The sequence below is a fragment of the Pungitius pungitius genome, chromosome 1 (genome assembly GCF_949316345.1).
Source record: "Pungitius pungitius chromosome 1, fPunPun2.1, whole genome shotgun sequence".
NCBI classification, from domain to species: domain Eukaryota; kingdom Metazoa; phylum Chordata; class Actinopteri; order Perciformes; family Gasterosteidae; genus Pungitius; species Pungitius pungitius.
Window position 1 is genome coordinate 21,354,009 of NC_084900.1, and position 25,028 is coordinate 21,379,036.

General features: G+C 44.2%; 1 protein-coding gene across 1 annotated transcript in view; it reads left to right on the forward strand.

Annotated features, from left to right (window-relative positions):
* Positions 1-348: 348 nt before the first annotated feature.
* LOC119223169 (LHFPL tetraspan subfamily member 4 protein-like) overlaps positions 349-25,028 on the forward strand; it is a 29,240-nt gene continuing 4,560 nt past the window's right edge. Inside the window, exon 1 of the mRNA XM_037480314.2 lies at positions 349-1,761. Coding sequence (XP_037336211.2) covers positions 1,353-1,761 — 409 coding nt within the window. The 5' untranslated portion in view covers positions 349-1,352. The remainder of the gene's footprint in view (positions 1,762-25,028) is intronic.

Genomic DNA, 25,028 nt, shown 5'->3' on the forward strand with positions numbered 1-25,028 from the left:
TAATAATAATATATTATATTATTATACATATTTGTAAATAAAAGAATTAATTAATAAGCAACTAATATAATAGGACCAGAAGTTCTATTTTATTCCTGGATTGGCTCCTTCTGGCACAGTGAGTCGGCGAGCCGAAGCGTACATGCATAATCTCACGCGTGTATTACGTCACAGAAACGCCTCATTGTTTACTCCAAACGTGACGAAATCATTTAGGAAATTTACGGTCAACAGGGAGCAGAGAAAAGCTTCGATACCCCCCACCTCCCCTTACACCCCCACCCCCTTTGGGGACTGCTGCTACTACTGTGGCCGCGCTTACGAGAACGCGCTTCGTCGCTGTCATCAGTACAACATCAGCATCATCTTCCGGGGGAGGGAAGGCGCGCAGAGAAACGGAAGGAGGACGACGGAGAAAGAGAGAAAGGGAGAGAGGGGGACAGAGAGGGGGAGAGAGGAGTCACACTGGATACGGCTTGGACAAGAAAGAAAGAAAGAAAGAAAGAAAGAAAGGAACATGCTGATGATCGAGTCGAGGCGGTGGAGGATGTCGGATTTACGAGAGAGGACTGTTGAAATTTGACAGAGCGATCCCGTTGAAACCCTGTTCTCGTTTTTTTCCTCTTCTACCTTCTTTTCAGTTTCATTCCGTTTGATCCCCGACCCCCTCCCCCCCGAACACGGAAACACGCACACACATGCTGCGCGGACGCTGAAGGCGAGCAGAGGGGGGGGGGAAAGGAAGGGAAGCACCCCTGGAGATGCCTCGGTAACGGTAACTGGCTCCACGGCCGCCGCGTCCTCATCCCACGGATGGTAAATAAGAAAGGACACCCCGCAGACCAATCTGGACTGATGAATGAGGAAGTAACGCAGCTTTAACCCCCCCCCCCCCGCACCCTTTCCCCTCACCCACCAATCCACCCACCCACTGTGAAATAAAAGAAAATTCCCGTTTGGATGGATTTTTTTTTTTGTTCTCAATCATACATGGCTTAGCCCCGAGGAGACGCGTCTCAGACAGCAATGTTGAATCACTGGTCTGGGTCAATTATTCATTAGTGCTGTAGGTAGGTTTTATTTTTATTTGTGTATTGCTTCAATGTAGCATTTTGCGCGCACTCACATTTTCTTTTACAATGTTTAGCCTTGTGATATCCGGCACATATTTGCAGGTAGTGTTTTGACCGTGTCCTTATAAAGGCCTGTTTCTATAGCCTCATCAATCTGTGTAGTAAGGGGGAGCCTTTTTTGAAGATTTTTTCTTTTATTAGTAAAAAAAAAAGGAGGAGGACGGCGGGAGGGGGGTGGAAAGAGAGATACAAGGAGAGAAAGAAAAAAAAATACCAAACATGTTGCCTTCCCAAGAAGCCTCCAAGATCTACCATGACAACTACATGCGCAACTCCCGCGCCATCGGCGTGCTCTGGGCCATCTTCACCATCTGCTTTGCCATCGTTAACGTGGTGGTGTTCATTCAACCCTACTGGATCGGCGACAGCGTCAGCACGCCGCAAGCCGGCTACTTCGGCCTCTTCCACTACTGCGTGGGCCCCGGGCCGTCTCCCACCCGGGAGCTCACCTGCTCTGGCAGCTTCGCCGACTTCGGCTCGATCCCGTCCGGCGCCTTCAAGGCCGCGGCGGTGTTTGTGCTGCTCTCCATGGTGCTGATCCTGGGCTGCATCGCCTGCATGGCGCTCTTCTTCTTCTGCAACACCTCCACCGTTTACAAGACCTGCGCCTGGATGCAGCTGCTGTGTGGTAGGGCAAAACTTGTTCACCTAGCACAGACTACATTTCGATCAAAAGACAGAACTTTTGAGGGAGGAAATGCGTCCTAAACTCTGTTGATTGTGTTGGTTTCATTGCACAAATGGCCACCTTGCAGCACATACAGGGGTGTTGGAGTTTGCAATTTGCAACCGTTCTAGACACGCTTTGGTTTAAAGGCCATGTCCAGTTAGTTTCTCATAAATGCCATAGAAATGTCATGACTTCATCATATCAAGTGATATAAACTTAAATTGATATTTCCTATGGGATAATTCTAGGTTGATTGGATTACATTGAGATGTATTTTCAAAAATATATTAATAACATGAATTGAGTATTACTTAAGAAAATCAACAACAAGAAAATAAAATGTGTTTAAACCACAAGATTTCGGCGTGACATAATGTCTTCAGATGTTTAATTGACAAATTAATTGATCCCTTGTATACTTCAGCGCTTCTTTCCTGACTTGTACAAATCAGGACAACTTTCATAATGAAGACTCTGCTGCTCATATTAACAAATTATTCTCAATAGCCTGCAGAGGACCAGGATGAATCTTGATCAGATCCTTTGTTTTAAATTATGCTGTTCTCTATCAATTTGTTTGCAACATAATGTGAGATTGTTGTCTCACGAAAAAAACTATAAAACTATAAAAAAAACTATAATGTTTTCTCCGGTGATCGAAAGTCAGGTAACCATATCAGCTAGACCTAACCTCTGAGAAGCCAGAGCAGCACGGACCACAATTTCATACGCGCAATTCCAGCGAGCCTCCTGTGTGTATTCAACTCCTTCGTAAGCCGATCAATGTGATGAATAGGCTAGGCAGAATAGCGTGGGAGACAGTTTTTCTGTACGGAAACAGTCAGCATTCTAAATGAAAGGAGGGAAAGACAGAGAGGGAGATCAGCACTTTTTCCCTCCTGTACTATTCCTTTCCTCATCCCTCAACCCACTACGTCCTCTGTTCTACCGAGCGTGTCTAAAGGGTTTTGATGCTGTACAATCAGCATGAATCCGACAGAATAGCAGGGTACAGATTTGTTTTTTCTATACATTTTCATGACTTCACAGGAATTGAACGTCGGAATGTCTTTCCAGGAGTCATTAATCAACCAAGACACTGGGTGAAAAAAGCAACGTTGTATCCTCTACAGCGTAAAATGTACCCCATTAATCCAACGTGAAGAAGACTTTTTTGCCTAACAAATTGGGATTACATACAAAGTGAAGGCTTTGATGCGAATAGACACGCTAAAATTACCTGATTATTTTTTCATTGAAAGATCGTGGTTTGACTGGAAATGTTTAGTCTTTTTTTAATGTAACGTCAGTTATGTTGGTAAAGTATAAGAGATATTAAAACAAATGTAATGTTTGTTTACGTTTCATACAGGCTGACTGGAATAAAATATAGGTTCCTTTTTCAGAACGGCAGGTTGCGGTGGTCAGTGGCAGGTTCCTTTTTCAGAACGGCAGGTTGCGGTGGTCTGTGGCAGGTTCCTTTTTCAGAACAGCAGGTTGCGGTGGTCGGTTCCACCGGTGGTTGGATTCTTTTTCATAACGGTAGGTTGCGGTCGTCGGTGGCAGATTCCTTTTTCAGAACGGCAAGTTGCGGTGGTCGGTGGCAGGTTCCTTTTTCAGAACGGAAAGTTGCGGTGGTCGGTGACAGGTTGTCAGAGTCGAGCAGGAAAGACAGGTCAGACAGGCGAGGGTCAGGCAGGCAACAGAACTGGTCAGGCAGGCGAAGGTCAGGCAGGCGAAGGTCAGGCAGGCGAAGGTCAGGCAGGCGAGGGTCAGGCAGGAGACAGGCGGGGATCATTCACTAAGAGCAGGCCGGGAAAAACGCTGGAAGGCTTGAAAAAAGACACAAGACGATCTGGCAGGGAGTCGACAAACGAACAGAGGTTAAATACACAGAGGAGGCAATCAGGGAACGGGAAACACCTGGGAGCGGGCGGAGACAAATAATTGACGAGACACAGGCTGTGACACAGGTTCCTTTTCAGAACGGAAAGTTGCGGTGGTCGGTGGCAGGTTCCTTTTTCAGAACGGCAGGTTGTGGTGGTCGGTTCCTCCGGTGGTCGGTGGTAGAATCCTTTTTCAGAACGGCACAAGGCGATCTCAGTTGGGTATTTAGTGAAATGCAAATTTCAAAATCTTCATGGACATGGGTTTGTCGTAAATGTTTTTTGTAACTTTATTGAGAATCTGGCACAACACAGCAACTTGCAAAACTACTTAAACCTAGACACTGCAGTCTGCCTAATCTACCTAATAAATGGGTTTTCGTTTTATTTGTTAAAGTTATATAGCATGCGGGTTATTAGCAAATCACATGATGATAAAATAGGAATACAAGCAATATACTGTAGGTGAGGTGTTGATTTACAACTAATGTTTCAATGATACTTTAATGTGGGCCCAACGCATGCTACTGCAACAGTATGGTGAAACCAAAATGTTCACCCATTGAAAATGTTGACATCTACTCACTCCTGTGTCAGCTTCAAGTATTTTACCATCCACATAAGACAGCTTCTTGAAGAATGTTATAATTCTAGGTAAATGTTTCTTGCTAATTGTGGAAATTCAGCAACAAATACAGCAAAAAAAGGTAATGTAATGGGGCTTAATGGTTTGTTCTAATTGAAGATTAAAACCGAGGCCAAAACACTGGGGTGCAGACCATTGGCAGAGCAAAGTGACACAGTGTGTCTTGGCTTCCATGAGCTAAAAACAGGCCAGAGTTGTATGGAAGTAAATCTGTGCCATCGGGGGTTGAAATAAAAAGTTGATTGAATTTCTAGCACTGAATATTTATGCATTGAAATTATGTACCTGAATGTTTTTCAACATTAAAACACCGCAAAAAAATTCAACCTAAAAAAAAAAAATGTTGAAATATTCGAAATGGAGGCTACAATATTCAACCGCAAAAAATTCAACCTTGGCACACCAACATCCGGGACACTAAGGAAGAGCAATCGATTCTAGATTCAGGAGCGTGCGTCAGGAGCGTGCGTCAAGCTAAAGGAGCGAGCACCCAAAACACCTTCGGCTTTGGATTGTATCCATGTCCAATAATAACGGGACTTTAACTCTTCTTCATGCCATCAGTGTGGCAACGTATGAAGAAATACATAAAAGAACATATAATGTTCACCCTAAACCAAACCGTTTGCTTGCCACTGACGATATACAACTCTATTAAAATATACAAATCAACTAAAATCCCTTAGACTCGGTTGGCCGAGTGTGTAGCACAGCCGCTCTGTGGCACAACGTTATTTTGCGCGACACGGTTCGAATCCCGGTTGTGGCGGACTTTTAATAAATGTTCTTTTATGTATTTCTTCATACGTGGCAGTGACGTAGTGCTCACTTATACAATCGTAATCGCTGCAGTGGATATGGGATGCATTTTTGAACATTTTCAGAACAATATGTTTGCAAATGTGTGACGACTCAAGTGACGGAGGCAGACAACACCTGCCTGCCGGGGGGAAACAAACACGCACCCGTAGCCAAACCAGTAGTTCAAAAACCAGTAGGCACGTAACACCGTCACTGAAAAATGGGTTCTCGTTTCAGACTTTACGAGCAAATACAGGATCCCTTTGAGATAAATTCTAAAGCCTCGCATTAAGACGTACATCCCTTTACGTAAGACTCTGCGCTACTTGCAGGTCGCTGTGTTGTGCCAGATCCTCAATAAAGTTTACCCATGGTCATGAAGACTCATTTAACCTTACGTGGACTTTGAATGTCGCTTAATACCCAACTGAGATCGGCTTGTGCCGCTGTGAAAAAGGATCCTTCCACCGACGCTACTGCGGTTATTCCTGCATGTCCTGTCGGGTTTATGCGTCTGCACGCTCCGCTAAAGCCGCTGCCCCCCCACTACGATACAGCGGCTCATCTGCCTCTTCAAGCGCGTTCCTGGTTTTCAAAACTCCGCCAATCACTCCTAACAGCTTGTCCAAGGATCTCAGCATTATTAAATGAATTCAAAACTAGAAGAAGAGGCGTATTGTGAGCGGCTGTACGCTCTCGTTTAACTTCCGCTTAGTTCATGTCCAACACAGTCTGTTAATGTACAAATGTCAGCTGTCTATTACGGAATCTTACAGACACAAACCACACTGATTACATGAAGAAGAGTTAAAGCCCCGTTATTATTGGACATGTTTACAATCCAAAGCCGAAGGTGTTTTGGGTGCTCGCTCCTTTAGCTTGACGCACGCTCCTGATCTTGAATCTAGAATCGATTGCTCTTCCTTAGTGTCCCGGATGTTGGTGTGCCAAGGTTGAATTTATTTGGGTTGAATATTGTAGCCTCCGCATGTTGGTGTGCCAAGGTTGAATTTTTTGCGGTTAAATATTGTAGCCTCCATTTCGAATATTTCAACATTTTTTTTTTTTAGGTTGAATTTTTTTGCGGTGTTTTAATGTTGAAAAACATTCAGGTACATAATTTCAATGCATAAATATTCAGTGCTAGAAATTCAATCAACTTTTTATTTCAACCCCCGATGGCACAGATTTACTTCCATAGAGTTGGCTCATAGGTTTATGTGCTTAAAAAAGGACTATACGATGGCAATAAAAAATGTGAGTAATCTCTAAAAGAAGTAATATCAGAAAAAACAAGGCAAAGTTTGCATTAAAATAACCACCCGCAAAGACACATGCACGCATGCTGCACTGTTAGTGCACTGCTGTTAGAAAGAGATTTACTTTTAATTATCCATTCATTTTCCTCCACTTACACAAGGTTGGGTTGAGGTGGCAGGTCCAGCAGGCTGACCCAGTGGGAGGTATACAGGAGGAATCTTAGTTGCACCTCAGCTGACTCCTTTCGACTCTAAAATAGTAGTGCCGTAACGCGAAGTTCACTTCTGATGTCCGAGCTCTAATGCCTTGCCTGGCCGACACACACATGGAAGGATTTTGGGGAGGCCACGGAAAAGGACTTTTGGTTAATCTCAAGAAAGTTCTAGCTGCTGACCCGGACAGGGAAAATCTTTGGGTGGTGGGAATAGCACTTTTAGGAACATACTCACCAAACTAACCCCATTAACATATCCCCTGGAAAGGAGGCAGCACCTGAAAATGGTCTTTGTATAACTGCAGTAGGAGCTGTGTTCGTATTCTTGGCAAGACATGTTCTCGTGGGGGTCGGCCTCCACTAGGGCTGCCAGGGGGTGCAGAATGTCAAATTCGATGGTCTTGGGATCACTTCATCTGTTTGCAGCTGATGTGGTCCTGTTGGCCTCTACTGACAGTGACATCCAGCATTCAACGGAGCGATATGCAGCCAAGTGTAAAGTGCTGAGTTAAGATTTCAAAATCTTCGACCCTGGCCCCAGACGTCTAGGTAAACAGAGATGAGCCACAAGGCAAAGCTCTTAATTTACGCTACTTTCCGACCTTATCCTATGGTCACAAACATTATAAAAATATTTTAGTATAAGACACACATAAATGTTTACAGCGTTCACTTCCCCATGTTCCAGAGGTGGAAACAAGTCACTGTTAGGCAAGTCACAAGCAAGTCTCAAGTCATTGCCCTCGAGTCCTGAGTCAAGTCGAGTCAAAGACGAAGCAAGTCCCAAGTCGAGTCACAAGTCAAAGCCAACAAGTCTCAAGTCGAGTCACAAGTCGTACCATTTTAGTTTCGAGTCATCTCGAGTCATTTTATTATAGTGGGGACGGGGAACCCTGGGTGATGGTGCGCTGCCTCACAGACCTAGACTACGAAGGGAAGGGTAATGGTGGATCGACTGTGTTATAGTACTGTAACGCTCACCCCAATGCTGCAGCGTAAATAAGGAGGCGATGACTGGCTTGCAACTCCGCTGCATTTATTTATATAAAACAACTCAACTTCGGTCACTGTTGGCCGTCACCACGCCGAACGAACACTTCCGCATACACGGCCCCCCAAAACTCGGGTTGTCTCGCGTAACTATAGCTGGTAACAGAGCATAACGTGAACACATGCAACATCTGCATAACTGATTAACTAATAACTTTAACTCAGCTCCTTACACTACTTTAAAACGGACGTTGACATAATGTTGGCGGGGATTTCCATCGGAGTCTGAATCCGGGTTCAAAAATCCCGATTTTTGTAACCATGAACGAGCTGTCTCGTTGATACGGTCAAATGGACTGCAGTGATTGGATGTCGTGCAGGCAGCGCGCGCTCTCTGCATACAGGTGGCGCACATTTTTTTGACAGATGCAGATAAACAGAGCGGCGCGGTGGTGTGAAAATGTTTCCCCCAGTTTTCATGGGAAGTAGCAAGTCTTCTCGAGTCAAAAGGCTCGAGTCCAAGTCAAGTCACGAGTCATTGGTGTTCAAGTCCAAGTCGAGTTGCAAGTCTTTGTACGTTTTGTCGAGTCGAGTCTCAAGTCATCAAATTCATGACTCGAGTCTGACTCGAGTCCAAGTCACATGACTCGAGTCCACACCTCTGCCATGTTCTCTACCAAGGTCTCCACTCCCATTTATGGTTTGTGTCATTCCATCGTTCAGTGGCCCACAATCTATTGCAGCTTGATAACTCTTTTTATCTGCCGTCAGCTCATGCCACCATCAGTACTTAACGTGTGTGTGTGTGTGTGTGTGTGTGTGTGTGTGTGTGTGTGTGTATATATAAAAGCAATAGAGAAAAGAATATGGAAATACTAACTTGGAGAAATAGAGAGTGTTAATGAAAAACCAACCAATGCTAAAAGGTTTGGATATTATGTTTGGCATTGTATAATTAAAAGCTATTAAATCATAGTTTTTGGGTTAGAAGAACAATCTAAAAACACTTGTTTTCTTTTGCTTGTTTTCTTTTTTGGCAACTGGAATCATTTTCAATTGTATCTCTTTTTTGGTCTCCAGCAACTGGTGAGAGGACACGTCTGTGTCGTCACATGTGAAATTGCTCAATTAGTTTCACCAAGTTGCATAAAAGGCTCTAAATTGGCTCTATTGTTGGGGCGTCCACAAGTGGGGTGGAAGAAAGCAGAACTGGAGGTAAAAAAACATAAACATGGACTCAAAACCCATGCAGAGCTTTGATGGACTGTGCGTGACAATGTTTACTGGGGTTTTTATTACAGACAAAATCCTTTTACATTATATATATATACAATATATTTTGATTATTTTATCATGATAACAAAGCCATTAGTGCAGCTTTAGGGTATTTAACCTATGGCCAAGAGCTTGTGATAACATTTGGTTGGATGTTACCAATAGCAGGTTGATTTGGGAGAGGGGGGGGGATCAGGGGAGTTGAGGATCCCAACACAGTGATAATATACACACCACGCATTAAATATATTTATCAAAAGTTTTGAAATGAAAGCGAGTGAAAGTTGCATTAGTCTATATTTTAGACAAATACCTCTGCCCCCCTTAGTACCAGTGTCAATGTAATTGTTTAGGCATACCCTGCAACAGTCTGAATAAAAAGGATGAATAACTGCAACCTAAACCCCAAAAGCTAGGTGCACACAGTCTAAGACTAACAAACCTTTGTAAATGGGGTCATCTGTATATTCCTTTTCGAAATCATTGACAAGTTCGTCAGAATGCAACAGAACAGCTACAACTGAACAACAACTTGTTTTTTTCTTGTTTTAGGAATATATTTACAGTATATACTGTATAACAATAGTGAGTGTGGAACTCAAAACTAAAACCTTCTTTTTGATAAAGTCTGAACCGTAGCCTGCGATTTGTGATGCTGATGTTGCTACAGTTTCACATGCCCACTTGTTTTAAGAACAAACTGCTGCTGTTGTTTTCATATTTTTGAATCAGTGTGGTGGCGCTTTGCTAAATGTCTGTGATCTACTCTGAATGAGTAACACTATGAGATGTACAATGTGTACGTATTGGTTTTCTCACGTTGCAAACTCACTCGTCTGCACTCATCACATGCAGTGCACATTTACGTTAATATTCACAGACATATGTGACTTTTCGAGACAACGGCTCCACACTAGATGCCAGATGCCCCCAGAGCAAGAAAAGCAAATGGAAAATCTATTAAAATCTTACTTGTGACATTATGTTTCACCCTAGATTGCTGTCTCATTTGGGATTAATATTTTAGTGCAGTGGGTCAATAAATGCAAGCGCTGTGGATGGCCTAAGACAAAATTGTTGATTTAAGATTTGACTTCAGTCATGGTTTTGGTTGGATTTGTGGAATTTAAAACAGGAGTACATCCACAGACACGTGTTACGACTGTATGTCTACAGGTACACATTGTATTGTATTGTTTTAGCCACTAAAACAGTTCTGGTATGAAAACCATTCCAGATAGATAATTTACTACCAAACCAATAAATACTTGATTTAAACTGTCCAACTCATTTTAGGTATGGGCCAAATACTGCCTATTTTGTTCTCAAGTGGGCCAAACCATTTTAAATTATAGGAGGATGGTGCCGCGCAAATTGTCTGGCCGACGGGGAGCGCGGGTTGGGGGAACATGCTTCTGCGTCTGCGTATGCGTCTTGTGTTTACGGACTCGTTTCAATTCATGGTTCTAAAAGGCTTGCGCTTGTTGCAAAGCAATTCACCCCCAGAACACTAGGTGGAAAAACGTTTTTTGGTGAAGACGACCTACAGTGACGTCTTTATGTATGGAAGTCGTTGGAATTTGTTTATTTATTTATCAAGATACTTTTTTGCCCCGTGCATCGCCACTGCTGCTTTTCATTGCATTTTTTTCACGGACATATTTCTCCAGTATTTTCCTCCAAAACTTTGTTCACCCCTCGACCGGCAAATCGACGTTTGCGGAGATCTGCGTCCATGAATTGGACCTCACCCGCGCGTTCTTATATTCCGCCAATGACGGGTTGTATTAGTGGTCATATTTACGTTTTTTCCGACAAAAACTCTTCAAACTGATTCATTCTCTCATAAAAAAATCTTGGTTTTAATAATGGCAGAGTTATGTACCGTAAATGTGAGACTCCTGAAAGGATGTAGTTAGCAGACCAATAACAGCCTTGTGGGCTGCGTGAGCTTGCGCAGCTTTTGACGCAAGCTTAAAAAAATGGGTCGACACACGCAAGCGTGCAAGGGGGGGTGAAAAGGCACGCATGGGGCACGCAAGGGGCTCTTGCATCTGCGTGTCCTTGCGTTTCTCTGAAAACGCCGAAGCATAAACCTAGGCTTAACACATGCGCTCACTCAGAGAGTCCAACCCCCAATGGACTTTTAGGAATAGCAGTTACTTTTATAGAAATGCAATTTATGTCTATCTGGAATTCTCACAAAAGCAAAGTCATCCCCCCCGCGCCGCATTCGGACCGTGGGCCTTGAGTTTGACACCTGTGCCCTAAAGGTAATTACTCACTTCTCGCCTACAATTTTGTTGTTTAATAGCAATTTAACAACCCCTAATGCTCACAGGCAGGGTTCGAAATGACTTAAAAATGTAACTATAAAAAATACTATACTACCTTGCTACACTATATACTGCAGGCAAAATTATATTGACATATTTTGAAGGTGGGATAATGGTCTTGGGATGTTTTTCATGGTTTAAAATCATCAACTAAATCCGCACAGAAAAACCTGTGACTCTCCATAGCTCACTGTGTAGAGCAGTGGGTTCGTTGGCTTTAGAATGTTTTGACCCACGGGGTTCGAATCCCGATCGTTCCGATCTTTTTTTAAATATATTTTCTTGAATACTTGTTTTCATACGTGGTTGTGATGTAGTGCTCACTTATACAATCGTGAACGCTGCAATGGATTTGTGATGCGTTTTGTATATTTTCAGCAATATGTTTGTGAATGTGCTGCTGTTAGCTGGCAGTTTGGCTTCATACACATACAGCATACAGAAACGTTGACAAACGCACTCAATCATTCTGTTACACTGGGTATCTAAGTGAGTTAATGCAACTTTTGATATAGGAACACCAACTCCAAATATTTTACTATAATAAGCAATTATTATGGAGATATAAACATAATCGAAGCACTTACAGGATTTTCATGAGGGCTTTCACTTTTTGTGAGGCTTCGTTTTTGCCGCGTTCAACAGTAACCTACGTGTCTGCGTCATAGACCACAACAACAATCTGATATATATAAATAAATTAATTATTGTTATGAATATAAAACGTCACTAAAGACCTTTTCACAATAATTTTTAATGTTAAAAATATTTGTCGGGGACCCCCCAAAATCTAAAAATAAATTCTTATAGTTCAATTCAATTCATTTTATTTTGTATAGCCCAAAATCGCAAATTACAAATTTGCCTCAGAGGGCTTTACAGTCTGTACACATGCAACATCCTCTGTCCCGAAACCCTCACATCGGCACAGGAAAAACTCCCCAAAATATGAAAAAACCCTTCAATGGGGAAAAAAGGGAAGAAACCTTAGGGAGAACGTCAGAGGAGGGATCCCTCTCCCGGGATGGACAGACTGCAATGGATGTCATGTGTACAGAATCAACAATGTAAAGGATGTACAATACATTCAATTTCTCTAACTGAAATGATACAAGTAATTGCAAGTAGCAGAACAGGTGTACGGCAGGACCACTGCAGGGACAACCTCCATCAGATCGAACCACCATCCACAGAGGCTTCTGTGGGGAGGGAGAGCAGAAAGATGTTGGTTTTTGATGACAGTAATATGAATCATATTTAAAGTAATGATGATGGCAGCAGCAGGTGTCAGCAGAGCCATGAGCCAGGAGTCAGAACCGGGGTCCGCACGAAACTATGATCCACGGAGACCTGCTAGGCGAGAAAGCACAAAAAACTCCCGGAAAGAAGCTTAATTAGTGATGTACATTAATAAAACATGGATGATTGTGGGAGGAGAGAGTGAGAGTGTGAGAGTGAAAGAGGGGCTCGGTGTGTCCTAAGAAGTACCTCAGCAGTCTAAGCCTAGAGCAGCTTAACTAAGGGCTGGTCCAGGCTAACCTGAGCCAGCCCTAACTATAAGCAATATCAAAGAGGAACGTTTTAAGCTTTATCTTAAATGAGCTGACCGAGTCTGCCCCCCGGAATGAAAGTGGAAGCTGGTTCCACAAAAGAGGAGCTTGATAACTGAAGGCTCTGGCCCCCATCCTACTCTTTAATACTCTAGGAACCACAAGTAGCCCAGCATCTACGGAGCGTAGATGCCTTGTAGGGCAATACGGTGTAACAAGTTCTTTAAGATAAGATGGTGCCTCACCAGCAAGTGCCTTGTAGGTGAGGAGAAGTACCTTAAATTCTATTCTTGATTTAACAGGAAGCCAGTGCAGAGAAGTTAATACAGGAGTTATATGATCCCATTTCTTAGTTCTTGTTAATACACGTGCTGCAGCATTCTGAATCAGTTGGAGAGGTTTAAGCGATTTACAAGAGCAGCCTGATAACAAAGAATTACAGTAATCCAGTCTAGAAGTAACAAATGCATGAACTAGTTTTTCTGCATCACTTTGAGACAGGAAGTTCCTGATTTTCGATATATTCCGTAGATGAAAAAAGGCAGTCCTTGAAGTCTTCTTTATATGAGAGTTGAAGGACATATCCTGGTCGAAGAGAACTCCAAGATTTCTGACAGTGCTGTTGGATACCAGAGCAATTCCATCCATAGAGACTGTATCACGTGACAGCTGACTTTGAAGGCGCTCTGGGCCGATCATGATAACTTCCGTTTTTTCCGAGTTTAACATCAGGAAGTTGCAGGTCATCCAAGTTTTGATGTCTCCAAGACAGTCCTGAAGTCTAACAAGTTGGTTGGTGTCTTCCGGCTTGATTGATAGATACAGTTGAGTATCGTCTGCATAACAATGGAAGTTTATGCGGTGTTTTCTGATAACGTCGCCCAAAGGAAGCATGTACAGGGTAAATAGAATCGGTCCAAGCACAGAACCTTGTGGGACTCCGTGACCAACATTCGTGGTCCTCGATGATTCACCGGGGGGGTCCCTAATGACTTATAGGGGGTCCGGGACCCCCCCAGACCCTCCTCATTTCGAACCCTGCTCACAGGAGAAAAATTGTTTGGTAATAAAAGGTGGTTTGATCGCTTTCGACCTCTTTGAAACACATGTACACAGAGGCCAGCCGCCCTTTTCCATTTTACATTTTTACAAGCAGAGTGAAGAATACTGTAGAACATGTCTTAATGCATCGAGAGAGAGGGTGTGTGTGTGTGTGGGAGTGAGGAAAACAGCGACTGCATAGGTTTGTGTATGTATACTCCTATTTGTGTTTGTGTGTGTGTGTGCTTGACCACCCAAGCCTGTGCTCAGCCTGTGTGAGCTTTGAAGACACTGGCTAAATGCCTAAGTGAAGGTGTGACATTTGAATTATTAATGACGATGTTTGACGCTAGTTTTTTTTCCCCCGTATTGTACGGGTACATGCTCTGAACGTGTGGTAGTGCCGGTTCACGCATGTGGACAGACGCTCCTGCAGTAGCTAAATGCACGCTGCAGGGGTCGAGATGAATCTAGCATGAGAAAGAGAGAGAGAGCGGAAGGGAGGTCTCTCTCTCTCTGAGATTTCTGGCAGGCTTTTCCGAAACCAAAACGTACATGTTTTAATTATCAGGCCCTTAATAAATAATTCCAAAGTCACCAGGGTGTTTCTAAAAATACCCTAACAACTGAATAATGGATTCCTTTGACCCTCTGCGTTGTCACTCACTATGTGTGGAAGTTTGTGTGTATGTGTATGTGCCTGAAGCATGTTGATAAGATGTAGAAGGATGAGGAGAGAGTTTCTCCACTATACATCATCCATGCTCCTCATTAATATACAATATTCATGAAGCAACACACTGTATGTGCCTCCATTTAATAATACAAAAGATGGATTGTTGATTCTCTTTTAGGATTTTATGACTGTCAAAAGGGTATCTTGTGAAGAGGAGGATGATGATGATGATGATGATGATGATGATTATGATGATCGTAAACGGGAGCTTTAAATTGGAGGTACAAATAGCTATCAAAGCAATCAACGGCAGCCTTTGTCGCCTTTCTTATGGGGGACAGCCGACCTGAACTGGATGCGGGCAGCCACTAGTAATCAGTGAAGAGAGCGGAGGATTGGTGTGGTGTGGGAGAATATAGGAAGCTGGTCAGTGTCTTCTGGCTTGATCGACAGATATAGTTGAGTATCGTCTGCATGTTGTCTTTTCGTATAACGTCGCCCAAAGGAAGAATATACAGTACAAGGTAAATAAAACTGGTCCAAGCACAGAACCTTGTGGGACTCCTCGAGGATTCACCGTTCACAAGCACTAACACGGATCGATCCGATAAATAGCATTTAAACCAGCTGAGCGCAGTTCCTTTGATACCAATCAAATGTTCTAGTCTCTGCAGCAGGATACAATAATCGATGGTGTCAAATGCGGCACTGAGGTCTAGCAAGACAAGAAAAGAGACCAGCCTTGGTCCAATGCAAGTAGAAGATCATTCATAATTTTCACCAGTCCTGTTTCCGTGCTATGATGCACTCGATATCTTGACATGAAATCCTCAAACAAAGCATTGTTTTGTAGAAAGTCAAATAATTGATTTGCGACAGATTTTTTCCAAGGATCCTAACGAGGAAGGGAAGAGGAAGGTCTGTAGTTGGCCAACACCTCTGGCGATACAGTAGGTTTCTTAAGATGAGGTTTAATTATGGCCACCTTGAAGGACTGTGGTACATGTCAACAAAGACGGATTCATAATATCCACTAAAGACGTGCTAATTAAAGGAAAAACTACCTTAAGGTAGTCGGAATCGGATACAAGTCCGAGTTATATTTCGAAATTGTAGAAGTCAGTTCATCAAGGTTGATGGAAGAGAAGGCATTCAAGGTATCAGGCCCCCTCCTGCATCCACGGTTAGAATCTAATCATTGAAGAAGTTAATAAAGTCCTTAATACTGAGGTCCACAGGAATACACGGCTCGACAGCTGTATGTCAGTCTGGCAACAGTGCTGAAGAGAAACCTGGAGTTGTTTTTATTTTTCTCTATTAATGATTAGTAATAAGATGCTCTTGCGTTACGCTGTCTCTCCAAACTAGCCTAGATCCTTCTGATTTGGTCTCTGCGCAGTCTGCTTTAACTTACGGGTTTGAGGGGTTATACCAAGGAGCGAACTTCCTACTTGTTGCCTGTATGGTGTGGGTTATTCTGGCTCCGGACAAAGGATTGTGACCACAGGGTGAAGAGTTCAGAAATTACTTTTTATTCCTCTTGTGACAGTACAACGTGCCGGCGTTCCGCTCGCTCGTTCGCGTTCCACCTCCTCGCTCGCTCGCCTCACTGTTCCCTGAGCCACTCCCCCTCTCTCCCAACACCTGCAGCCGAGCTGAAACCGCGCCCGCCACCACATTGCCATTCTTCTTTCCAGAGGAAGAATAGCGTCAAGCTCCATTCTAAAAGAGCCTGTAGCAGTATCGACAAGATGGTCGATTTCGGACGGACTGAAGTTTTCACACGAGTCTTCTGATATCTTGAGACAGGACACTGAACGTAGAGCAGAGGGAATGGCTTCTTTAAATGAGGCTACAGCGGTATCCGATAAACATCGACTGTAGAAACACTTGGCAGGAAGAGGAGATTCCGGTAGAAGAAATTCAAAGGTTATCAGACAATGGTCCGACAGGAGAGGTTCTTTGGATTAATTGTTAAATGTTCTATCCCAATACCATGCACAAGAACCAAGTTGAGGGTGTGGTTAAAACAATGAGTTGGTTTGTTTACACTCTGAGAGAAACCAATTGAATCAAGCAATGAGAGAAAATAAGTACCAAGGCTCTGTCGTTATGTTAAAATCACCCACCATAATTACTTTGTCCGTTTTAAATACCAAACTTTTTAAGAACTATACAATATTACAAAGAGAACCGGATGGATTATTTTCCAGGTTGGTTGCAAAAGACTGAAAACCAGGCTTTCAAATGAGTTATAATCCAGTTTAGGTTCAAGGTTTATTAAAGGCAAGAGTCATTATTTGCTGCCACTCCACCCCCTCGGCCTGTGCCTCGAGGCATATGAGTATTAACATGACTTGGAGGAGTCGCTTCATTTAAGCTGAAATATTCCCCATTCGATAGCCACGTTTCAGTAAGACAAACTATATCAACATGGTGGTCAGATATTAGTTCATTTACGAAAACAGCTTTATATGACAGAGATCTAATATTCAAAAGTCCCCCTTTAATTCTCCTATTTTGTTGCACTGTTGCATTATTAGTTTTAACATGATTAAGTTATTTAATATAACTCCTCAATTGTTTACCTTTGATTTAAGTAACTGTGTCCGTGGGGCAGAAACGGTTTCTATAGGGTTAATTATGTTATGGGTGAGTGACTGCTTCCTGGTCTGATCTCTGGGTCATGGATTAAGTCCACTAAGAAACTGGGTCAGATTCTTAGAAATGAGTTAAGCTCCATCCAAAGTTGGATGGAAGCTGTCCCTCCTAATCAGACCAGGCTCTCCCCAAAACTTCTTCCAGTGATCAACGAAGCCCACGTTATTTACTGGGCACCACCTCGACAACCAGCGGCAGAATCACGACATGCGGCTATACATGTCGTCACTGATCAAGTTTGGGAGGGGGCCAGAAAAAACTACGGTGTCCGACATTGTTTTAGCATATGCACATACCGATTCCACGTTAACTTTAGTGACTTCCGAGTGGCGTAACCGGGAGTCATTACCGCCGACGTGAATTACAATCTTACAACTTTATTTAAGTTTATCCTTAGCCAGCAGTTTAAGATAAGACTCCATGTCGCCCGCTCTGGCCCCGGGTATAAACTATCAGGAATCAGGAATCAGGAAACGTTTATTGCCATAGTATGTTGTACATACATGGAAATTGTCTTGGCGGAAGGTGCATGAAGACAGTACAATAAAGACAACATAGTGCAAATAAGTATAATAAAATATAAGCTATGGGTTAGTACGCTAAAAACTAAAGCTATGGGTTAGTAAGTTAGAGGAGATAAGATAAAATTAGGAATAAAAATAAGGATAAAGTGCACCAGCTAAACAAAGTGACGGGTGACAAGTGAAAGTGACACAGTGATGAATGAGCATGGGAGTCAGAGTCAGTCAGGGGGGGCCCGGGCTCTGTTGATGAGCCCGACTGCCGAAGGGAAGAAACTGTTCGTGTGGCGGGAGGTCTTAGTCCTGATGGACCTCAGCCTCCTACCGGATGGAAGGGGCACAAACAGTTCATGTCCAGGGTGGGAGGGGTCGGCTGCAATCTTTCTGGCCCGCTTCAGAGTCCTGGCAGCGAACAAGTCCTGAAGAGACGGAAGATTGCAGCCAATCGCCCTCTCCGCAGAGTGGATGACACGCTGCAGCCTGCCCTTGTCCTTGGCTGTGGCTGCAGCGTACCACACGGTGACGGAGGAGCAGAGGATGGACTCGATGATGGCCGTGTAGAAGTGCACCATCATCGTCTTTGGCAGGTTGAATTTCTTCAGCTGCCTCAGGAAGAACATCCCCTGCTGGGCCTTTTTGGTGATGGAGCTGATGTTCAGCTCCCACTTGAGGTCCTGGGTGATGATGGAGCCCAGGAAATGGAAGGAGTCCACAGTGGTGACGGGGGAGTCACACAAGGTGAGGGGGGAAGGTGGGGCTGCGTTCTTCCTGAAGTCCACGACCATCTCCACTGTCTTCAGGGCGTTAAGCTCCAGGTTGTTCTCGCTGCACCACGTCACCAGGTGGTCAGACTCCGACCTGTAGGCGGACTCGTCCCCACCAGAGATTAGTCCAATGAGGGTGGTGTCATCAGCAAACTTCAGGAGCTTGACGGTCTGGTGACTGGAGGTGCAGTTGTTGGTGTACAGGGAGAAGAGCAGAGGGGAAAGAACGCAGCCTTGGGGGGAACCGGTGCTGATGGACCGAGAGGCAGAGACGTGTTTCCCCAGCTTCACGTGCTGCTTCCTGTCGGACAGGAAGTCAGTGATCCACTTGCAGGTGGAGTCGGGCACGTGCAGCTGGGAGAGTTTGTCCTGGAGTAGAGACGGGATGATGGTGTTGAAGGCAGAGCTGAAGTCCACAAACAGGATCCTGGCGTAGGTTCCTGGGGAGTCCAGATGCTGGAGGATGAAGTGGAGGGCCATGTTGACAGCATTGTCTACAGACCTGTTGGCTTTGTAGGCGAACTGCAGGGGGTCCAGGAGGGGGTCGGTGAGGAACTTAAGGTGGGACAGGACTAGCCGTTCAAAGGACTTCATGACTACGGAGGTCAGTGCGACGGGCCTGTAGTCATTCAGTCCTGTGATCCTGGGCTTCTTGGGAACAGGGATGATGGTGGAGGCCTTGAAGCAGGCTGGGACGTGGCATGTCACCAAGGAGGTGTTGAAGATGGCGGTGAACACAGGAGACAGCTGGTAAGCACAATGCTTCAGGGTGTGGGGCGAGACTGAGTCCGGACCGGCTGCTTTCCGGGGGTTTTGTCTTTTGAAGAGCCAATTGACGTCACTCTCCAAGACAGAGAGGGGCAGTGGGGGAGGGGAGAGTAGTCCAGAGGTGTGAGCGCCTGATGGGTCGGGGGAGGTGGTGGAGTTGTGGGGGATGGAGTCAGGACATTGTCTTTCAAATCTGCAGTAGAACTCGTTCAGCTCATCTGCCAGGCGGAGGTCATTCATGGAGTGGGGGGTCTTCGGCTTGTAGTTCGTGAGGTGTTTAAAGCCTCTCCAAACCGAAGCAGAGTCGTTAGCTGATAACTGATGTTGGAGTCTCTCAGAGTACAATCCTTTAGCGTCTCTCACCGCCTTGCTAAACCTGTATTTAGACTCTGTGTACAGGTCTTTGTCCCCACTCCTAAATGCCTGATCCTTCTGCAGACGTAGTTTCCTGAGTTCCGCTGTGAACCAGGGTTTGTCGTTGTTATAACTCACCCTGGTGCATGATGGTACACAGATGTCCTCACAGAAGCCGATGTAGGAAGTTACAGCCTCTAGCGCCTCGCTGGTCCACTTCTTGGATTCCCTCACCACAGGTTTACAGAGCTTTAGTTTCTGCCTGTATGCAGGAATCAGGTGGACCATGACTTGGTCGGAGTGTCCCAGCGCAGCACGAGGGACGGCGTGATAAGCCCTGCTTGCTGTAGTGTAGCAGTGGTCCAGCGTGTTCTCCTCTCTGGTCGCGCATTTAATAAATTGTTTGAACTTCGGGAGTTCATGGCTGAGGTTTCCTTTGTTAAAGTCACCGAGGACAATAACCAAAGAGTCCGGGTTGGTCCACTCCACACGCCGTATCTGGTCGGCGAGTGTCCGCTGTGCCTCGTGCACGTTGCCCACCGGCGGCATGTAAACACCGACCAGGATGAATGAAGCGAACTCACGGTGGGAGTAGAAGGGTTTGCAGTTGATGATAAAAGATTCCAGAGCAGGAGAACAGTGTTGTTGGATCACTGTTACGTCGTTGCACCAGTTGTTGTTGAAGTAGAAACAGATACCTCCACCCTTCGTCTTGCCGGAGAGTCCGGTATCGATCCGCAGAGCCACGTCTCCGTGAAGCACAAAACGGAGGATGAAGAAAAGTCTCTGTCCCTTCTCACCAGCAGCTGAAGTTCGTCCAGTTTGTTGCACAGTGAGCGCACGTTGGAGAGAAAGATGCCTGGCAACGGTGTGCGAGAACCACGCTTGCGGAGTCGCACCAGCGAGCCGGCACGTTTTCCTCTCCTCCGGCGTCTCACCACGTGGGTAAAGGTGAGCGCACCTTTGACTAGAATGTCCAGTAATTCCACAGATGAGAAAAGGAAAGTTGGAAATAACTCCACTGGAGTTGTTCCACGGATGTTCAAGAGCTCGTCTCTGGTGAAAGAGCTCCGAGATTCGTAACAGAAAACACAATTAACGACGAAAACAACAAAAAACAAAGAGCACAGAAACGCCGAGGCAGCCATCTGCGGAGCCATCTTGGATTTCTTCCCTTGGATATGGCCCCTGGTTTCGCTAACTTCACGTTCCTCAGAATGGAGCTACCTATCACCAGAGTTGGAAAGAACAACGCATACAAATATATTTGTCAACAATAACCGAAATGGGACAAAGCATATATATAAGACAACAGATTGAAAAATGAAAGGTCCAAAAAAGGCCAGTAAATAAAAACTGCTTTACTTTGCTAACTGCTTTACTGCTGTTATTAGCGGGCTAACACTAGCTTGATCAGCTGGATGACGAGTAAACAACACAGCAGCTCACGTCAAACGGGACAGCATGGTGCTCCCGACACGTCTTTGCCTGCGTCATGTGTAAAACAACAACTGCCAGCACTGCTGGCTGACGTTTCCTCAACATTGGCTGGGCGCTTTCTTTTTTTTGCTCTGGCGCGCATCTCCGCAACTCTGAGTGACGTATCGTGCGACACAATGAAATGTGTGAAATAATGATAATAATTCGTTGGCAACAGCCAGAGGTGGGAACAAGTCACTGTTAGGCAAGTCACAAGCAAGTCATTGCCCTCGAGTCCCGAGTCAAGTCGAGTCACAAGTCAAAGCCAACAAGTCTCAAGTCGAGTCACAAGTCGTACCATTTTAGTTTTGAGTCATTTCGAGTCCTTTTATTATAGTGGGGACGGGGAACCCTGGGTGATGGTGCGCTGCCTCACAGACCTAGACTACGAAGGGAAGGGTAATGGTGGATCGACTGTGACTGTGTTATAGTACTGTAACACTCACCCCAATGCTGCAGCGTAAATAAGGAGGCGATGACTGGCTTGCAACTCCGCTGCATTTATTTATATAAAACAACTCAACTTCGGTCACTGTTGGCCGTCACCACGCCGAACGAACACTTCCGCATACACGGCCCCCCAAAACTCGGGTTGTCTCGCGTAACTACAGCTGGTAACAGAGCAGAGAACAGAGAAACGTGAACACATGCAACATCTGCATAACTGATTAACTAATAACATTAACTCAGCTCATTACACTACTTTAAAACGGACGTTGACATAATGTTGGCGAGGATTTCCATCGGAGTCTGAATCCGGGTTCAAAAATCCCGATTTTTGTAACCATGAACGAGCTGTCTCGTTGATACCGTCAAATGGACTGCAGTGATTGGATGTCGTGCAGGCAGCGCGCGCTCTCTGCATACAGGTGGCGCACATTTTTTTGACAGATGCAGATAAACAGAGCGGCGCGGTGGTGTGAAAATGTTTTCCCCCAGTTTTCATGGGAAGTAGCAAGTCTTCTCGAGTCAAAAGGCTCGAGTCCAAGTCAAGTCACGAGTCATCGGTGTTCAAGTCCAAGTCGAGTTGCAAGTCTTTGTACGTTTTGTCGAGTCGAGTCTCAAGTCATCAAATTCATGACTCGAGTCTGACTCGAGTCCAAGTCACATGACCCGAGTCCACACCTCTGGCAACAGCTATTTCATCTATTCGTTGTTGCTGCCCTAAACACCACCTTTTTCAGAAGGTCAACCACCAGCTGGTCCTACGGAAGGTCACTACCAAAATGCTCCTTGCGTTGTTCCTAACTGGCTCCAGCATAAGAAAACCCGGCATCATGACAAATCCTGCAAGAGGCGTATTCGTATTAAACATTATGATAATAGCCGATGTATGTGTCACCTCCATGGAGGAGTCTTTCAACAAAAGTTCCAGTATTACAACAACCTTGGGCCATGGTCTTTACATGGCGACGGCATGGAGAGGAACCCGACAGACCATATTGAGGGGAAGGGAATAGCTCAAACTCCAATGGACAATGAAGGATATGATAGCGTCAACAGATGAAGGAGACTTGTCTTGTATGTCATACTTTAAGTCAACCTCCCTTCTAAAGAGGAAAAACAAAAATAAGAGGAATAATTGCTGTCGTGTCATGGATAAAAGAAAACAACTTTGACTGTCCGGCCCAGTTAACAAGAAAAATAATTGTTGGATTTGTTTGTGTCTGCAAACCACTGAGATACATTACATGTTACCATTACAGACTCTCCAAACACGTCATGTAATATTTCCAGCAACTACTTATTATTAAGTCACATGGTCAAATAATGCATATTAATGCTGATAGCAGGGAGCACGGGTGGTGGAAGGGTAAAACCTTAACCATACAAACTGTACATACACATGACACAGTGTTGGACGCAGACCAGTTGCTGTGGAGCCTGTATCTGATACAATCAAAATATTACACACTTAATCAGTGTGCTATAGTATTATTAGATCTTTTCCATAAAAGAAAGTCGGCTATTTGTTTAGAAAGAAGAAAAAGATTTGTGTGGAAAAAAGAAAAAAAAGAAAGTCTTGATAAAATAGTAATTTAATGACTTTATCAATATCTTGAGAGCGCTATTAATAAATTGGTTCCCAGGCATTTTACCTAGTTGGATCAGAAACGTGTTTTTGCATTGCATTTCAGAGTGTTTTTATCAGCGCGATCTGCTTTGAAGCCTTGTTTATAACAGCTGACGGGCTGCGAATGCTTGCAATGACAAGAGATAACAGGAAGTGAAGAACTGAGATGAGAAAAAAATATCATAATAGAGTGGAGCAGAAGGTAGCCATCTTGCACTCTCCACTTCTTCACAGGACTTTATCCCTTTCATTCTTCAGCTCTCTCTCTCCATGTCCCTCCGCTCGCTGCCATCCTCCCATCTCTGTTCAACTCCTCCTCTTGTTGCCTTTGAAGTTATTCCCTTCCAAGTTCAGTATGGTGTATCTTGAGAGTAGAGGGAGGAAGAGGGGGAAAACCCGACGACTTCAAAGGGCGTTGGTGGGGGGTTATTTTTAGCCCACTGGTGCTCACTTTAATACTTAGAGTAAGGGCACATAGTGTCACGGTTAGGATTTATTTTCTGCCTTATTTTTTCTATTTTTCTGGCAACACTTCTGTCAGAGAACGCTATTGCTAACTTCCTGGTTAAAAGCTTCCTAAAAGGATACAAAAAGGATACAGATGTGATAACTCTGTTTCTGATGTATTTATCTCACAGTAGCATGAACGTAATGCAATCTGAATTTATTCATAACACTACAACTTATTGGATGTATATTTATTTGATTACCAGTCTAAGTAGCACATTGCATTTCAAGTGGTGACGTTTCCACTCCTAACCCGTCTCCAAAGTATCACTGCACACCTTTTTCAATGAAAATGTTGTTCTATGAAGACACATGCAAATGTCTTTGAGACAACCCAACTCACACACCTAACCACAATATTACAGTAAGTGTCCAACGAGCCATCTTGAGGAGAGATTGTAGAGCAAAATATAAGTACACAACATAAATGTAATCAAAATAAAAAGCAGCTAAAAAAACACGTATTTCTGACACCTGTGGTGGAAATTAGTGGTTAATGTCCATGTGAGAAATCCAAAGTATCTAAAGCTGTCTGTGAAGTATTTAATACAGACTAACATATAGAAAAATCATAAAGAATACATACATCGTCAAACACGCAAAATTAGTGACTCGATTCAGCTGTAAAGGGATAAAGGATCCCTCTCCTGTAGGAAAAGAAGGTTCAACAAAGATTCTTGGTGTAAATAAAAGCTTTAATTCATATCAGAGAGGTTTGTGTGGTCCATTCAGAAGGACACCCCTGCACATATGGACTTGAGCAGGAAAACAGATGTAGGAATACAAAAGGAGGATGAAGAATTTGGACCATCAGGACATGGCTCTGCATCGACATTTTCAGAAAGCTAACACAAGAGAACGTTGGACGAGTTTCATGCCAGATGGAGAACATCCATCAAAAAGCCATAAAACATGTAACCCTGCTCTCATTACAAAGTTAATGATTTTATCAGCTCGCATCTATGCTAATATCCTGCGTAAAGGTCATAAAAGAAGCTAATACTGTGATGATTTCCCATGACGATTACTTCCATCACCCTTCTATTCTCTCATTACCTACTGTGTTATCGCCATTATGCGCTCTTGCATTCCGTTATCTCATTACGCCTGCAATCATTTGGTCAGAGGAGCGGTTGCATTTTCCAAACGGTGTATGTCTGAAATACGACTCCTCAAGTTTGTGTGGGGCTCTCCTGTGCACGGAGTGGCGGTGACTAATCTAATATGCTTCCTCATCTGTTACCACAAGCTCACCACCCACCGTTTGCTCATGATGGAAAGGTGGTGAGAGAAACACCGGGTCTTCATAGGGACTCACTAATGTGCCAGGGTAATACAACAAGATCCATCACCCTACGAGCAAAGCATTTTCCTATCCTTAAGCTGTCCAATTAAGGCACTAAACCTCAGTAACAATAACGT